General features: G+C 39.0%; 4 protein-coding genes across 4 annotated transcripts; 2 read left to right on the top strand and 2 right to left on the bottom strand.

Moving 5' to 3' along the window:
* Positions 1-1,906: 1,906 nt before the first annotated feature.
* On the bottom strand, positions 1,907-5,350 carry LOC103864752 (serrate RNA effector molecule). The gene is made up of 11 exons (XM_009142512.3): positions 4,971-5,350; positions 4,699-4,845; positions 4,345-4,419; positions 4,197-4,271; positions 4,059-4,106; positions 3,899-3,967; positions 3,041-3,805; positions 2,911-2,959; positions 2,572-2,822; positions 2,328-2,486; positions 1,907-2,202 (listed from the first exon to the last, which is right to left on the bottom strand). The coding sequence occupies exons 1-11, from the start codon at positions 5,348-5,350 to the stop codon at positions 2,142-2,144; spliced, it is 2,079 nt and encodes a 692-aa protein (XP_009140760.1). The 3' UTR covers positions 1,907-2,141.
* A 1,068-nt stretch (positions 5,351-6,418) lies between these two features.
* On the bottom strand, positions 6,419-8,702 carry LOC108871639 (inactive protein RESTRICTED TEV MOVEMENT 2). The gene is made up of 4 exons (XM_033289937.1): positions 8,508-8,702; positions 8,305-8,439; positions 7,263-8,229; positions 6,419-7,165 (listed from the first exon to the last, which is right to left on the bottom strand). The coding sequence occupies exons 3-4, from the start codon at positions 7,372-7,374 to the stop codon at positions 6,582-6,584; spliced, it is 696 nt and encodes a 231-aa protein (XP_033145828.1). The 5' UTR covers positions 7,375-8,229; positions 8,305-8,439; positions 8,508-8,702; the 3' UTR covers positions 6,419-6,581.
* Positions 8,703-8,972: 270 nt separating this feature from the next.
* Positions 8,973-11,044, top strand: LOC103864754 (FBD-associated F-box protein At3g49020). The gene is made up of 4 exons (XM_009142514.3): positions 8,973-9,219; positions 9,379-10,246; positions 10,318-10,452; positions 10,530-11,044. Exons 1-4 carry the CDS (start codon positions 9,206-9,208, stop codon positions 10,821-10,823), a joined length of 1,311 nt encoding a protein of 436 aa, XP_009140762.1. The 5' UTR covers positions 8,973-9,205; the 3' UTR covers positions 10,824-11,044.
* A 256-nt stretch (positions 11,045-11,300) lies between these two features.
* On the top strand, positions 11,301-17,766 carry LOC103864755 (abscisic-aldehyde oxidase). The gene is made up of 9 exons (XM_009142516.3): positions 11,301-12,374; positions 12,539-14,334; positions 14,410-14,619; positions 14,705-14,923; positions 15,470-16,441; positions 16,526-16,621; positions 16,874-16,972; positions 17,047-17,236; positions 17,315-17,766. Exons 1-9 carry the CDS (start codon positions 12,239-12,241, stop codon positions 17,542-17,544), a joined length of 3,948 nt encoding a protein of 1,315 aa, XP_009140764.1. The 5' UTR covers positions 11,301-12,238; the 3' UTR covers positions 17,545-17,766.
* The last annotated feature ends 50 nt before the right edge of the window (positions 17,767-17,816 follow it).

Raw genomic sequence — 17,816 nt, forward strand, 5'->3', positions numbered from 1 at the left:
TGGATGGTTAAAGATTTGCGAAAAGAAAACCAATGCTTAGCTATGCTGTGGAAGGAGTCAAACAGGGTTTATTAAACACCCCCAAGTGAAATTAAGTTGATCAAAAAGGCTTCCATCTCAGAGAGCTAAATTAAAAAGAACATCCCCCCCCCCCTCCCCCACACCATTTTATGCCAATTTACTGATTAAAAAAAAACCCTATTTTGGTATATATACAAAAAGTGGTCGGTAATTAGTAGAGGTCATAACTTTTTCATATTTGCAGATCTGGTAAGAGAATGGTGGTGTAATGATGTTAATATCCTTTTCATCGTGTCTCAAACCTGTCTGCAAATAACATGAAAACAAAAATAACAACTGATTTTTATTAAGATTGGAGAAGGAGCAAAGATTGTTTAAGATTAAAAGAGACTATATGATGAAAACAAAGAGGAAGTATTTCAAAAAAAAAAAACCGAGAGGAAAAAATAAATGTAGGGGTATAGATAGATACATATGAAGAGAGAGATGTAATATCAATTGTCCAAAATCGATAGAGGTAGATATGCAGGATTAGGCTTGGGTTTATAAAATTTGCACAGTGACTTATCCATATAGCTAATTATACTTTCTTTCATAATCGTCTAGTGCAAATTCCCTTAAAAAAGTAATCAATAAGGTTTGGAATGGAGAGCAGTTTTTTAGTGGTTCCCACACCAAGCATACCATCCACTAGTGTAACTCCCCATTCAACATAATTAATAAACATTAGCAGTTCAGAAAATTTTGATAATAAAAAATAAAATGGACTGCTTGCGGTTCTCTTTTACAAAGGAAAATCAAAGACCGCTAGTGGAGCATGATATGCTAGCAATTTAAAGTGTTTTAGGCAGTTCATCTTTTTTTTTTCTTTTTTTTTTTGCAAGTCATTTATTTTACTTTATTTATCTTACTTTTAAAATTAACATATATATATATATATATGTATCAGTTTACCTAGTAGTTATTATATTTTCTATTGATATTTTCAAAACTGTTTACAAAGTGTCTGTACTTTATATATGTAAGAATATTTTTCTATTTATTTATGAATACACTTTATATATTTATTGATACTCTTTAAAAACTAGTTTCTTATATTTATTATATTATTACTTTAAAACTGGCTTTGTATTTAAATTCAACTATGTGACTTTTAAAAATAGTATATATATATATATATAATAAGTGTTTTGTATCTATTAATTTAGTATTTACTATATATATATATATATATATATATATATATATATATATATATATATATATTATTTAAATTTTGTACAGTGTTTTTGACCGCTTTATATCCACTTTCACCATTCGAACATATATTTTAAAACGCTAGATCCGCTCGAACCGCACTTAAACCGCTAGATCCACTCGATCCGCTTTTGTTCCACTTGATCCGCCAGATCCGCTAAATTCAAACCGCTAGATCCGCATCTCCCATTCGAAGCCTAAGAAGATGGACTTTTTGAACATTTCGTTGAGTGACAACCCATGAACATTTAGTTGATATTGTACCCAACCTTAGACTATGAATATTTGTTTCAATACTCAGCACCTTTTTATTTTCAACATTCCATAACATTTTTTCCCACCTAATAATTTAATATTCTTTTAATCTCTATAATGATTTTGTATACTAAAATAAATCAACAGAGCCTCTAACAAAAATAATTACAATTTAAAATCAAAAGACAAGTAAAATTTGCTAGTCATAAGCAAGGCACATAAGACATACCATATATGTAATTATCTCAATGATAAAATGGCTAGGAATTTTACTCAGATTGCTATAATTTCATGTTATAAGAAAAAATAATATATCTTATTTCGCTGTTAAGAAGTTTTGTATAGATACAATAAAAAAAACTTCGAAACCAAATAAAATTTAGAAAGCAAATAAACTTCGAAAATCAATTGTGTTTATTGTTGAGGACAAATTTGGCATGTTGAGTACACAACTAACATGTAACAGAAACTTGTTTATTGTTGAGTACAAATTTGGCATGTAGAAAATAGTTTAGATAGATGGTCACAAAGAGTTATAAAATATTGGGAAAATCTCATTCGTTATATTTCCCAAGACCTGACATCTCTCTAAAGCTTTCTCCCTTTGCCTACAAGCTCCTATAATCAATAACGGTTACCTCTTCCTCTGGAGCATCTAGGTCTTGGTAGCTGCATCATATTTTTCAGTAACATTAGTTTCTTATAGAAACTACTCTCTTGTTCAAAGGTAACCGACTCTGGGTTGAAAGCAATGTGTGATGATCATACTCATAGCGTAGAGTGAAACACATTACCTGCGTAGCCGTCTAGGATCCTGTCTAAAGGCCGGAGACAAAAGAAAAGGGGCTGGTCCACCTCTGCCCCCACCTTCTAAAGGAGGATTGGGCCCGCTTGGGTCCCTGAACATCTGCATTGCAAACTCAGGTGGTGCTGGTACAAATGGTCCTAGTGGCCTGTCCACATCATCATTCAGACAACATTACAGATCACTAGAGTTATACTAAGATCATGTGAGTGAGTAGTCATTGCTAAACCTACCCGGCACCGGGAACAGGCATCAGCACTGGCGGTGCGTTCATATCAGCAGAGTAGGAAGGAACATGAACGCCGCCTTGTCCACCAAATGCATCGTAACCACCTTCCTCTGGATTTGGACCATTAGGACCGTTACCATCACCTCTCTGCTGATCCTCTGACCGATCAATTCTGTCACGCTCTCTGCGTCCACCTCGATCATCCCTCAATCTGCTCTCCATGCTTGGTTTACGTCTCATCATAGGTCTATCTCTCTGCCAATGGTATGTTCCACCCACGTAAATAAAACTCAAAATTATAGACTACTCAACATTCGATCAACTGATGAAAAATATCATTTACCGGGCCAGGTTGCTGCGTGGCTGGTTGTCCTCCTGGAGCATTAGGATCACTGCAAATGGCACACAAATTTTTCATTACAACCCGATCAGAAATAACAGAAGAGGAAATCCACTAGAAACGGCCTACATACTTCATATAGTTCTGAAAATACAGATCTTCCCGCACTTTGACAGTCATATCCACTATAAGCTCAGCGTGCTTCAGCTTGAGATGCTTGTGCACAAATTCAGCAGCATGAAACAGTTTCGTGCAGCCTTTAGCTCCACACCCATATTTCCAACCATACTTCTCATCCCTAATCTTTCGGACATGTGGATCTAAAGCTTCAATAGCAGCAGCATCTAGCTTCTCTTTGGCAGCCATCACTTCCAGGGGATCTTGACCTTTCAACCTCTGTTGCCAGTGAGAATCAAATTTATCTTCACCCTCATCTCCTTTTGCATCAGAGCCTTTTCCTTCCGCTCTCACATGCCGCAGACCCTTGGCTTCGCTTGTTTCAACCTTTCCGTAATAGTCCACACCATGAACACGCCAGAGATACGTGATAAGCGTGTCAAGCAATTCAACACCCTCAAGGCCTTTCACAGATGTCAAACCTCTTATGATTATAACTGGACCTGTCGAACCACTGTGCGACTTATCTTTATCCGACTTTTCAGTTTCTGAGCCTGATAAAACATTCTCCACAATTCCTTTCTCAGAGTCCAGCTTACGAACAAGGGCTTGTGCTTGTTCGATGTCGGTTAGGATTCTCTTTGGATCAGAAGTGAAGCTGGGTGCTTTTGGTGCCGCTGAAAAGTCAATCTCTTTACCTCTTTTGCCACCACCACCACCACCTGCTTCATCCTCAGACTTTGGCTCACTTGTTTTATTCAATGCTGTCACTGCAGGACCTCTGGAACAGATCAAAGAACACACTGTGGGCTTTAGAGATGGCAGAATTATCATAATCATAAATGCGGAGTAGAGGCCAAGGAAATGATCTTACAAATCAAGATTCCCGCTCTGTAAGTCAAGTGAGAAGTCCTTCGCCAGCTTCCGTGCATGTTCATTCCTCCTGAAAATTTAAAGGAATAGATAAAGAAAATAAGATATCATATTACACAAAACCGACTAACTGCTGCAATTTTCAAAGGAATTGAACTCACTTTTCTATGACAGTTAGCAAGTTGGTTGGATGATACTTGTCTTTTAACCTAGAAGCGTAACAGTAGATAAGCATGTCAATAGATAAGCAGAATTTCCCAAAAGAAAGCAAACGATGGGAATAGATAGTGGAAAATCACCATTCTTCCTCTTTGTGAGTGTTAAAATAGACACGCTTCTGTGTTGTGATATACTCTGACTTGTATTCTTGATATCTGCAACAGAAAAAAAAAAGACATTACCCCTGCAGCTTTAAGTACAAAGACAATTTTGCAATTATAACCATACCTGCGTTCAGCTTCTGATGGCAATATATCATCTTCCAGCTCCTGGATAAACTGTTTGTATGACATCAATCCGTCCCTGGATTAAAGAAATACAACGGTGTTTACAGCTATAACAACGGCAAGGGCGTCTACAAACAGCCTCTATCTTAAAAAGTGAAAGAGAACAAAAAAGACGGCTTTATCTGGAACTTAAACAGCTGAAATAGAGATGATAGACTTCAACATCTCAAACATTCACTCTAACATACAACTCTTTACAAGGGATGTATCTCCCTTTCACTGAGCATCATTCATACTTCCTAGTTTGCACATTCACTAGACCAAAAAAGAACATAATAGAAGAGGGAACTCTGACCTTTGAGTACTTCCTCTGTTAGATGCATCACCATAACCTCCACGACCTCCCTCCCAGTCTTGATATCTCCCCGTAAAGCGGCCAGGAGGTCTTTCATCACCGTAACCATGCCTTCCTCCCATTTCACGGTCATTCTCATATCCAAATCTATCATCGAAACTTAAGAATCAGAAACGCAATTCGATCTTCTATACAAACTATTAGGTAGCAACAACGCTACGTCTTAGATCAGATTGGCGTTTCGAAGCATATAGGAGATGAAGATTGATTACCTTCTATCGGGAGGTCCATAGCCACCACCACCACCACGCCGACCATCGTATCCATTATCGTCCCTCCGGTATCGCTTGGAAGGAGGAGGCGAGCGGCGCATGGGAGGAGAGTGCCGCCTGTCTCTGTACGGCGGCGGAGGGCTCCCGCTAGGCCGCCTCTTGTAGTCCCTGCGGGGCGGCGGCGGGAGGGGAGAACGGTCACGGCGATTAGGCGGACGTTCTAGGTCTCTGTCGTCGCGCCTCTCGCGGGAATCTCTCTGAGGAGGCTGCTGCTGCTCTTGCGGCTCGTGTTCCTGCTGTGGTGGTGGAAGAGAGGTGGTGGTATTCTCCGGGGGACGGATGTCGACGGAATCCGGCGGAGGGAGCGTCACATCGGCCATTTAAGAGAAGAAGATCGGAACCCTAAATCGGGGTGTCAGGTTTGGTGCGATACACACTCTCGCGTTTTATAGGTCTGCCGTTACAACTTACAGTGAACCATGACTCGCATACCTATCTCGGTCTTTAGATATTTTTTTTCAGAGAAAATCAATAATTTATAATGTTTGTTGACCAAAATATTTATCTAATCAAAAGTCTTCAGATTGGCAAAAATAATAATAATAATAATATCTAATCCTTAAAATTAATAATAATGATATTTAAATATATCAAAATATTAACAATAATTTAAAATAAAAATGTATATCAGATTTTTAATTATTTATGTGTATATTATTATAAAATATATATATATTTTATATATACTATTATAAAATGATTATATAATAAATAAAATTATTTTTTATATATAGATATTACTATTTTGAAATATTTATCGGTAAAAATTAAAGATCCGAATATCCAGACTAAAAAAATAAGATATCCAAATCCATATTCGGTTTTGACGGATCCAACATTTTATTATCCAGATTTGTATCCGCTCCTTCTGATTATCTAAACTTTTGGAATGGATCCGGATCGGATCTCGGATCGAATCAGGGTCTCGGATAATAATTCCAAGCCTATCAAACACCATCCAAAAAATAATACATAGTCAAATATTCACACGGATTTAAAACTTTTGTATTCAGAAAATAGAATTAAAATCGATCCGAAGCAATTCAAATGCCCGAAAATATCAAAATATTATTTTTTACTTTTTTTCTAGCGTCAAATAGTAAACTTTAGATCCACTCAGAACTTAAAGTTAGAGTTTAATCTTACGTTTTGAGCAAACACATAAATCGACTTTTTTTCTATGATTCAAAAGATTGTAAAGAGTTTTATTGAATATAACCGACAATACAATGAAGATTAAGAGAATGTATAAATTTGAATACAACAAAGTATCAGTTTTCACCTAGAGAGACTAGGGAAAAGCCTGCTGATACGGTGATTTCATTTCCATCAGATTAAGCTGTAGCTTAGGAGAGGCTGAACGAGTTGGCTATAGTATCATCTTAACATTTTTTTTTTTTGGATAAAATTAACTGCATGACTTTGAATTTCTATTTCGTTTTTTTTGACAAGGTGTTCGTTGGAATTTGAAAACTATTAAGAACAACGTTTCTTTCTTTGATGATTGTTTATTAATTTATGCAAAGTTTATACATTTTATCGTCCATTTTATTAAGAAGAAAACATATGACCAGCATAGAATCCAATCGACAGCAACAGAACCGCAGCCGCCGGAGCAACCACACCAACTGTGAGTTCTCTCTGATTATTCTTCATCATTGTCATATATCCTCCAAGATTCTCCTTGTATGCATTCATTTTACTTCTATAATCTTGCTTAACTCCATCACAAACGTTTCCCTTAAGAGCTTCTTCTTTCTCAGCCCGTTTCTTGTCTTCCTCTCTAGATGGCGTTGGCAATTGAGCTTTCTCAGCATGTTTCTCTAGTTCCGCTTCTTTCTCTCTTGTTGGCTTTGTTGGTTGAACCTTCTCGGCTTCCTTATGAACCGGGGGAGGTGTTGCTGCGGTTGTAACAATGGGAGAAGTTTGTTTCCCCATTGGCTCTAGTCTAGGGAGCTTCACAACAAGACTTGTGCCCACAAATATGGCAGCGATGGAGTCAACATTGATGTTTGCTGGAATAGGGAACTCCTTGCGGAGACGGACCCATCTGCTGGCTCCTGCATGACGTTCTCCCATCACTCTTACCTGCCTCGTTGAGGTTACTTGCACTTTAAGCTGCTCTTTCCTAAACCCTGTTTTATGAAAAACCGATCAAAATAATTCAAGAACCATGAGTAAACAAAAATCACAATGCAAGTAATACGAGAGATTGTTGATTAGTAATAATACCTGGAAGGTTAATTGTGAGAATTTCGAATCCCTGTTCACTTTTCCAGTTAAAGACTGGATCGAACTCATCGTAGATGCGGTTGGCAGTAGCATGATCAGCTTTTCTCTCCATTTTCTGAATTTTCTTGGTTTGTATTTGGATTTGGAATTAAGGATATTAATTTGGGTTATGTTGATAAGAGGGATCCAATCGATTTCTTTATGTACTAATGAACAAATGTATTTTTTCATAAGTTGTTTTCTTTGAGGTTAGGTTATTCCTTTACTTAGCCTAACTGTTATGGTCCCCTTCTATATTGTTCTTCCCCTTTTATATTCAAGTTTATTTTCCAATTCTCTAGAAAATAAACAAAAAGGTTGAGAAATGCGTTGCTTTAAAGAGAACAAATAACAAGTTTTCCAGATTGGACAACCAAAGTTTTTCTATAAGATTATGCGTTTTTTTTTTCAAAAGATTCTCTCATTCCAATATAATGCAATGAATTTTGACATCAGCCTCAGTTCCATTTCCAAATTACCAAAAGCTTAAATAGATGTCACAACAGTCTTTACCAACAACCCAACAACGTTTAATCATCAAAATGCACCAGACTCTTACCACTTAAGAATCCACTTCGACTTTTTGAAAGATCATTTGCTAAAACAGCAGTAAACATTCTAGAGATCATTCGGATTCAAACACAAGGTGACATGAGGTCGATCCTCTGGCCACACTAGCCAACTCGTTGAGCATCTCTCGCCTCATTTCCAACTTTTCTAGCTCTTTCGGCCCGACGCATGTTGGGTAGAAAGTTGCTTTCCTCAACTGTCTAGCATTCTTGAGGATGTAAGTGGCCACTTGTTTCACGTCTTCTCGTTCCCATTCATATCTTGTCCACACCAATGTCTCAAGATGGAGCAACAGACATTCTCGTACACATTTCGGCTGAATCCATTCACAGCCCACCGGACAGTATTCCCGACATGACTGACAACAATGCAATTAGTATGATATTAGACCATCAAAATATATGAAAAAAGAAGCTCTGGAGTAACTGCTTACGCCGTCGAGTTTGAGGATTTGCAATTTAGGAGAGCTATCGAGCATGAAAGAAAGTAGATTCCACACATTTATTTCATCTATATCTAGCTCCAAAGAGACCAGCTGATAGAAGATGTTACCAGTGGGATACTTAATCTGTGGATGGTTAAGCATCAGTACTAACAAAGCAATGTAGATTAAAAAAAAATATTGTTAACTTTTACCTCTGAGTATAAGTGTAAGGAAAGACACTTGGCTGAAGTGAGAGATGCAAGAATGTTCTCATTGGCTATATGAGAAACTTAAGTGATCTTTGCTTCCACCAGCTCTGGCGCATTCTCAATCAGACAGAAGTCAATATGATCGAGGCATTCGATGTTCAAGTGTTTCAAAGATGGTGCATTTATCACATAGCCTCCACCACTTAGTTCTATGTCATAATCCAATCAATTTTTAAAAACCACTAAATTGATTGTGACTTAAAAATTGCTTAAAATCATAAATTGTAACCTTTTGAAAACCATTTAGGTAGTTAGTGGCTTTAAGGGCTTTAGCATAAACAAAAGTCATTAAAACCAGTCAGAACTTTGAAAAATGTAAGAGTATCAAGAGCCTAATCCCCAATCGGACCCCTAACTATGTTTGATTCGGTTTGATTGTAAACCCAAAAGAAAACCGGTCGGTCTCAGGATCCTCTTTTATGACTTCTCATCTTTTTTCTCTCCAGATTCTTTGCACTTTTCCACTGTGTTTCTCCGTTTGTCTTTTTTTTCTTCTTTTTCTTGCGCATCCTTTTACTACTAAACACAAGTGACATCTGTGTGTGAGCTTTAGTCAGATTCGTGTGTAGGCTGTGTTATGTGTTCGTCTTTGCGTTCTTAATCTGAAGGAAGGGATTATTGTTGTTTCTGTTGACACGGAAATGGAACAAAAACGGTATGTTTCTTTGTTTGAAATCCATTTTTATGTGCTTTGGTCGGAATCCATTTCTCTGATTTATTAACTGTAAAGATCCAATCCTAATTTGTTTGAACCCTAAAAAACCCAATATCTTTAACTATTTGATTTTTACTTCTTTTTTTTTTTTTGTTACAGCAAAATTGGCGGTGAAAGTTTGAGAAATCGAGATGCTAAGGACATGATCAGTGAGTTACCTGAAGCTTTGCTCCTGCAAATATTATCTTCAGTTCCAACAAAAGATGTCATAGCCACTAGTGTTTTGTCTAAACGGTGGAAATCTGTTTGGAAGATGGTGCAAAAGCTCAAGTTTGAATCTGAAATTGACCATGTCTCTTCAGAGGATGTTTACAGGTTGCTGATTATGCATAAAGCTCCATTTCTGGAAAGTTTGCATTTGAAAATTGAAGATACAAGTGGTCGTTTGGATATTGGGATATTGATTGGAATTGCATTTTCACGCCATGTGCGTGAACTGGTGTTGGATCTCTTCCATGATGATCAAGAGAAAGTAAGGTTTCCGAGTGGATTGTGTAGCTACAACAATACACTCGAGGTGTTGAAGTTCAAGTACGTTCTTTTAGACTTTCCTTCTCGGGTTTGTTTCAATGCACTTAGAGAGCTGCATCTTTTCCATGTGGTATTCAAAAACGAAGCATCTGTTTGCAACCTTTTATCTGGCTGCCCTAGGCTTCAGGATTTGGTTGTGGAACGAAATAGCAATTTAGATGTGGAGACTTACACTATCGCTGTACCATCATTGCAGAGGCTAACCATAGAAGAGAATTATTATGCCACAGAATTAAGTGGTGGAGGCTATGTGATAAATGCACCATCTTTGAAATACTTGAACATCCAATGCCTCGATCATATTGACTTCTGTCTGATTGAGAATGCGCCAGAGCTGGTGGAAGCAAAGATCCTTGATGTTTCTCATATACCCAATGAGAACATTCTTGCATCTCTCACTTCAGCCAAGTGTCTTTCCTTACACTTACCCTCAGAGGTAAAAATTAACAATGTTTTTGTATCTGCCATTTGTTTTGTTAGTACTGATGCTTAACCATCTATCCACAGATTAAGTATCCTACTGGTAGCATCTTCTTTCAGCTGGTCTCCTTGGAGGTATATATAGATAAAATAAATTGGTGGAATCTACTTTCGTTCATGCTGGATAGCTCTCCTAAATTGCAAATCCTCAAGCTCTTTGGCGTAAGCAATTTACCACAAGTTATTTTCGTTTCATATGTTTTGATGATGTAATTTCATACTAATTGCGTTGTTATCAGTTATGTCGTGAAGAGTGTCCGGTGGGCTGGGAATGGAATCAGCCGAAATGTGTACCAGAATGTCTGTTGCTTCATCTGGAGACATTGGTGTGGACAAGATACGTATGGGGACGAGCAGACACGAAACAAGTGGCCACATACATCCTCAAGAATGCTAGACAGTTGAAGAAAGCAACTTTATCCACACCATACATCGAACCGAAAATGCTGAAAACGAGGCGAGAGATGCTCAACGAGTTGGATAGTGTTGTCAGAGCGTCAAAGTCATGTCACCTTGTGTTCGAACCCGAATGATCTCTAGAATGTTTTGGGAAAATGGGAAATTCTCAACTTGTTGAATCTTTCAAGAAGTCTAGTGGATTGTTAAAATAGTCTGGTGCATTTTGATGATTAAAACGTTGTTGGGTTGTGTCATCTATTTAAGCTTTGGTAATTTGGAAATGGAACTGAGGCTGATGTAGAGTGAACATTTACACTTCTTGTTAAAAGAACATGTGGCTTTTGGTGTTAATTAATTCTGAGTCGACTCTCGCAATTTTCGTTGTTCCAGGCCACCTACTTTCTTGTGTCTACATCTTTTAAAGAGGTGTTATATGCGTCTTCTTAAAATTTCAGATTGTTAATTTATTGGAACAAACCTGCTGGTAATTAAAGATTGACGATCAAGTCGGCTCTTGCGATCGCATTATTTTTCCATAAAAAAATACAAGTGAGGCAGCTTCGTTTGTCTCTTTAAGTCTTGAGTTGTCAAGATCACAATTGGCTCATCAATTCTCAAGGTACAAGGCTTGGAGGCATTTGGCCGCGTTCGTTGGAAATCACAAACAGAAAATTCCATGCATAATGAAGATTGAGAGAGCCAAAACTAATTGACTATCTAGATGTACTCCTGCTTCGCCACCACATCATGATAAAGTAATCAGTGTCATATACGGATGCTTAGAATTTAGAAATCAACAACATTACATATGCAGCTGCTAAAAGAAGCATGAGAAACGCAAAGAGTCGTCAAGATAATCAAGAGACCAAGCACACACAATCCTGTAGATTGATGTTGGATAGCAAAATCTACAAAAGAGATTTATCAATGTGTTTGTGTTGAAGTTAAGCCACAAGATGACGATAAATCTGTGGATCGGCCATCACTGCACCTGTCAACATCTTTCTTAAATATCTATAAACATGTGGCTTCTCATTTTGATCTCTGTAATTTTTTTTTTCTGATCAAAGATCTCTGTAATTATGTAGGATAAGTCTAATTTCAATACTATGTAATATTATTAGGATTAAAAAAGTCCATAAAAACTGAAAATATAATATTTAATAACGTTTAGAGGAAACTGCTAAGAAGAAATAATATAATACAAATTTAGAAAAGCGAGATTGGATATCGGATTGAGATATCTTTCCAAATGTCAATATTCTCTTTACTCATTAGACTGACTACTGATGGACTGACTCGTGGCGCACAGACAGCCTTCGAGCCTCTGTCTGAAAAAACAAATTTAGAGACAGAGAGAGAGAGAAAGATCTGTGCGTGAAAAAGGCGCAACTATAAGAGAATCCGATACGAAACTCTTTATTCTTCCTCAAACCTTTTTGCTCACTTCAATTCACACAGTTCCTGTGTTTTGAATTCATTTGTTTTCCTGGGTTTCTCACAAATCAAATATCTTCCTTGTCGTCACTGTTTCCGAACATCCATAAAAATGGAAGGAAAAGATTTGGAGTTTGCAGTAAACGGAGAGAGATTCAAAGTCAACTCTGTTGACCCTTCTACGACTTTACTCGACTTCTTGCGACTCCACACTCCTTTCAAGAGTGTCAAGCTCGGCTGCGGCGAAGGCAAACTCTTTTTTTCCTATTTTCTTTTGTACTGTTTTTTAAATAAAGGCCTAAGCTTTATATGTCTTGAAACAAATTTTGACTTTCTGCATCTTTCAGACAAGATTTTAACTGTCTTGTCTGACTAAAAAAAATGTGTGTTTTTTTCTGGTTTTAAAGTGCAGGAGGATGTGGTGCTTGTTTAGTAATGCTATCAAAATACGATCCAGACTCAGATCAAGTGAAGGAACATAGTATAAACTCTTGCCTCACACTTCTCTGCAGCATAAACGGATGCTCCATCACAACATCAGAAGGTCTCGGAAACACAAAGAACGGCTTCCACCCAATCCACAGCCGTTTCGCCGGGTTCCACGCCTCTCAGTGCGGTTTCTGCACTCCAGGGATGTGCATTTCTCTCTACTCAGCTCTCTCAAATAGCTCAGCAGGAGGCCTCACGGTCTCCGAAGCTGAGAAATCAATCGCTGGAAACCTCTGTAGATGCACCGGCTACCGTCCCATTGTAGATGCTTGCAAGAGCTTCGCTGCTGATGTCGACATCGAGGACTTGGGGTTGAACTCGTTTTGGAAGAAGGGAGATAGCAAAGAGGCTATGTTGAAGAGCTTGCCTCCTTACAACCCCAAAGACCATCTCGTGACAACGTTCCCTGAGTTCTTGAAGAAGAATGTTCATAATGGTTTGGGGTATCGTTGGACTACTCCTTTTAGTTTAACCGAGCTTCATAACATATTGGAGTCTGCCAATGCCGGAGGCTCGTTGAAGTTAGTTGTTGGCAACACAGGGACAGGTTATTACAAAGACGATGAGGGAAGGGTTGATAGGTATGTTGATATCAGCCGCGTTCCGGAGATTACAATGATCAAGAGAGATGAGAATGGTATTGAGATTGGAGCAGCTGTCACCATATCGAATGTGATCGATGCTTTGAAGGAGGAAGGCAAGTCTTTTGCCATTTTCAAGAAAATGGCGGCTCATATGGAGAAAATTGGTAACCGTTCTATCAGGAACTCAGGGAGTATCGGCGGGAATCTAGTCATGGCGCAGAGCAGAAAGTTTCCTTCTGATATCGCCACGCTTCTGCTCGCTGCAGATGCGTCAGTGTATGTGTTTAACGGCGGGATAATCAAGAAGGTTAAGCTACATGAGTTTCTTGACTCGACTCGGGTTTTAGACACCAAACAAGTTCTTTTAAAAGTTGAGATTCCAGCGTGGACTGATGACGCTGGACTGCTCTTTGAGACTTACCGAGCCGCGCCTCGCTCTATTGGCAACGCATTGCCGTATGTGAATGCTGCTTTCTTTGCAAGAGTGTCTCGCCAAATGGTGGATGAATGCTTGTTGGCTTTTGGTTCTTATGGCGGTGATCATTCGATCAGGGCGACGGAAGTAGAGCGTTTCCTGACGGGTAAATTGCTGAGTCACAGTGTGTTATATGAAGCTATGTGTTTACTTAGAGGAGTCATAGTTCCTGGCAAAGGCACATCTTACCCTGAGTATAGGAAAGCCTTGGCTGTTGGGTTTCTTTTTGAGTTTTTCTCTCCACTGATTGATGATAATAATGGCCATAGCAACGGCCGTGTAGATCCCACAGAGTCTCTTCTTCCCTTCCTCTCATCTTCACAACAAGTGGTAGAGAGTGATGAGTTTCAGCCTGTGGGTGAAGCTGTTATCAAAGCTGGAGCTGCAATACAGGCTTCAGGTGAAGCTGTTTTTGTTGATGATATTCCGACTTTACCAGACTGTTTACATGGAGCATTTATTTACAGCACAGAGCCTTTGGCTAAGATTAAAAGCATAAGCTTCAGTGAGAACGTGACTCCTGCTGGAGTTTTTGCAGTTCTTACTTTCAAGGACATACCAATACAGGGACAGAACATTGGTTCCAAGACTGTTTTTGGACCGGGGCCTTTATTTGCAGAAGAACTCACTCGATGTGCTGGTCAAAGAATTGCTCTTGTGGTAATTCTATATTTTTTTATTTATTTAATTGATTTTCTGTCTTTTTTTTTTTGCATACTGATTTCGGCTTTGCAGGTTGCAGACACACAGAAACATGCAGACAGGGCAGCAAAACTTGCAGTTGCTGAGTATGATGTAAATAACTTAGAAGAGCCGATATTAACGGTCGAAGATGCGGTTAAGAGATCTAGCTTCTTTGATGTTCATCCAATGTTTTACCCTGAACCAGTAGGTGATGTTTTAGAAGGAATGAAAGAAGCTGATAGAAAGATACTCGTGGCTGAGGTATCTCTAAATGTTTGTAGTTACACATCCTTAAGCTCTCACTGTCTCGTGTATGTGTTTTTGAAACTTGGTTATATACATCCAGTTCAGGCTCGGTTCACAATACTTCTTCTACATGGAGCCACAAACAGCACTTGCCTTGCCAGATGAAGACAACTGCGTGAAAGTGTTCAGTTCATCTCAAGCACCTGAGTACGTGCATTCGGTCATCGCTACGTGTCTTGGCATTCCAGAGCATAACGTCCGAGTCATCACCAGAAGAGTTGGAGGTGGCTTTGGCGGCAAAGCTATTAAATCAATGCCTGTAAGTTTTTTTTTTTTTTTAATACCAATAGGTTCAGAGCTGAAAGCCTGTAAACCCTCATGCTCTGGTTTCAGGCATGGGGATTACGCGCATTCGGTTTTCGGTTCCGGTTTTTGGTTCTAAAAATTTAGGATCCGTATTGGTATTCGGAAAACTCGGTTCGTTTCCGGTTCTTTTTTTGTTCTCGGTTCAGTTCGGGTAACAGTTAGGAACCGGCCAAGATCTAATATAATTTCGGATCCCATTCGGTTTGTTTTTTCTGTTTATTCGGGTAAAAAGTCAGAAAATTCATGTTTTTAGAATTAAATATATAAAAAAATTCGGATAAAAATTTGAATAATTCGGATAGATTTAAATATTTTGGATAAAAAGCATTCTAATAAATTGTTTTATAAATAGTATTTTAAAATATTATTTGATTATTAGAAAACTAAATATAGTTAATAATTTATAAGTATAGAAATTATATTATAGAAATTTGGTTCCGGATAAATGAGCCAAATGGTTTGTTTTCTCGTAAATGCTCATTGAGACGTGATGTTTCAGGTTGCAACAGCATGCGCACTGGCAGCTCACAAGCTGCAGCGTCCTGTCAAGATGTATCTGAACCGAAAGACGGATATGATAATGGCTGGAGGAAGGCATCCAATGAAAGTGACATACAACGTCGGTTTCAGATCAGACGGGAAGCTCACAGCGCTGGAGCTTACAATGCTGATAGACGCAGGGATGGAGCCTGACGTGAGCCCGATCTTACCTAGGAACATAATGGGCCCGCTGAGAAAGTACGACTGGGGAGCCTTGTCGTTCGACGTTAAAGTGTGCAAGACGAATCTTCTGAGCAGAACAGCGATGAGAGCTCCAGGGGAAGTGCAAGGCTCGTACATCGCGGAGGCCATCATCGAGAACGTAGCCTCTTCTCTTCAGATGGAAGCTGATGAAGTGAGAAAGATAAACCTTCATAGTTACAATAGCCTCAGGAAGTTCTACAAGCATATCTCCGGTGAGGCGGAGGAGTACACACTGCCTTTGTTGTGGGACAAGGTGGAGATATCTTCAGAGTTCGAGAAGAGAGGTGAGATGGTTAAGGAGTTTAATATGCGTAACGTGTGGCGAAAGAGAGGGATCTCTCGAGTACCTATTGTTCATCAAGTTATGCAGAGGCCCACGCCGGGTAGAGTAAGCATCTTGAGCGATGGTTCGGTTGTGGTTGAGGTTGGTGGAATCGAGATAGGTCAAGGGTTGTGGACCAAAGTGAAACAGATGGTTGCGTATGGTCTCGGTTTGACGAAATGCGCCGGAAGCGATGAGCTGATTGAGAGGGTACGTGTTGTTCAGGCCGACACGCTCGGTTTGATCCAAGGAGGTTTCACTGCCGGTAGCACCACGTCCGAGAACAGTTGTGAAGCCGTTAGGCTTTGCTGTGTTATGTTGGTGGAGAGGCTGAAAGTTACAATGGATCAAATGATGATGGAGAAGAAGTCAGGTTCCGTGACGTGGAACAAGCTTATTCAACAAGTAGGTAGCCTAGTAACTCTTAATCGTTTATTTTATCGAAGATTCTGCATGAATAACAGTAATGTTTGAATGTCTTATCATCAGGCGTATGCTCAGTCTGTGAATTTATCGGCGAGTGCATTGTATACGCCAGAGTTTTCTTCCATGGAATACCTCAACTATGGGGTTGGAGTCAGCGAGGCAAGTCACATGCTAAACTATTGTTTGTTTAAATCAGTGTTCTAAAAATCGCTCTAGCCGGCGCCTGATCGACAAGTCAGACCTGAACAAAACAGTTTTTTCAGAACGATTTTATTTAAACAGTCAAAAAATCAGTCTAGGCATCCGACTAATTAGTAATTCTATATAAAGCGCCTAACTAGCGCCTAACGATTTCTTGAACATTGGTTTAAGTGTTGAAGGACTTAAACAATAATCTGATTCTACTTGCAGGTGGAGGTAGATGTACTGACTGGAAAGACAGAGATTTTAAGATCAGATATCATTTATGACTGCGGAAAAAGTCTTAATCCTGCTGTTGATTTAGGACAGGTTAGCTAATCTTTACTTTCTTGTTTCTTCTGAGTCATTTATTTGAGCTAAGTAGGGATGGTTTGTGTGAAAAGGTGGAAGGAGCTTTTGTACAAGGAATCGGATTTTTCATGATGGAAGAGTACACTACAGATGAGAAGGGGCTTGTGGTGCAACAAGGCACTTGGGACTACAAAATTCCCACGGTCGATACCATCCCTAAGCAGTTCAACGTCGAGATTCTCAACACTGGACATCACAAAAACCGCGTTCTCTCCTCTAAAGGTACACTGCGCTCTGACTTTATCTATTTGTGAAAGTTCTGTTTTGATATTAGTAACGATATTTTCATCTGATCCACAGCATCGGGTGAGCCGCCTTTGCTTCTGGCGGCTTCGGTTCATTGTGCAACGAGATCAGCGATTAGGGAAGCACGGAAACAGTCCCTTTCATGGAACTGTAATGATGGAAATAGAGACGTGTCTGGTGTGGATTTTGAGTTACCGGTTCCAGCTACTATGCCCGTGGTAAAGGGTCTTTGCGGATTGTATAGCGTAGAGAAGTACTTAGAAGGGAAGATCTGTGGGAAATAAAGGCAAATTCTTGTTGTTGCTGTTTAGAGCGTTACTATTGTTGCGTCTTTATATTATACATAACTGATGTCGCGAGCTAATGTTTTCAAAGCATGAGCTTGTATGAAAGGAAAGAAGACAGAATAAAGTGAAGATAGAAAGGCTTCAATAATATTTATTGTACGGAGATCATGTGTGTAAGTAACATGAAGAAGTATAAGGGAAACTTATCTTCAAAGGCGAGCTTAGATAAGTGTTATGGCATAATGAGTTTTTTCAGTTGATTTTACATA

Source organism: Brassica rapa, chromosome A04 (assembly GCF_000309985.2).
Source record: "Brassica rapa cultivar Chiifu-401-42 chromosome A04, CAAS_Brap_v3.01, whole genome shotgun sequence".
In the NCBI taxonomy this organism is placed as follows: domain Eukaryota; kingdom Viridiplantae; phylum Streptophyta; class Magnoliopsida; order Brassicales; family Brassicaceae; genus Brassica; species Brassica rapa.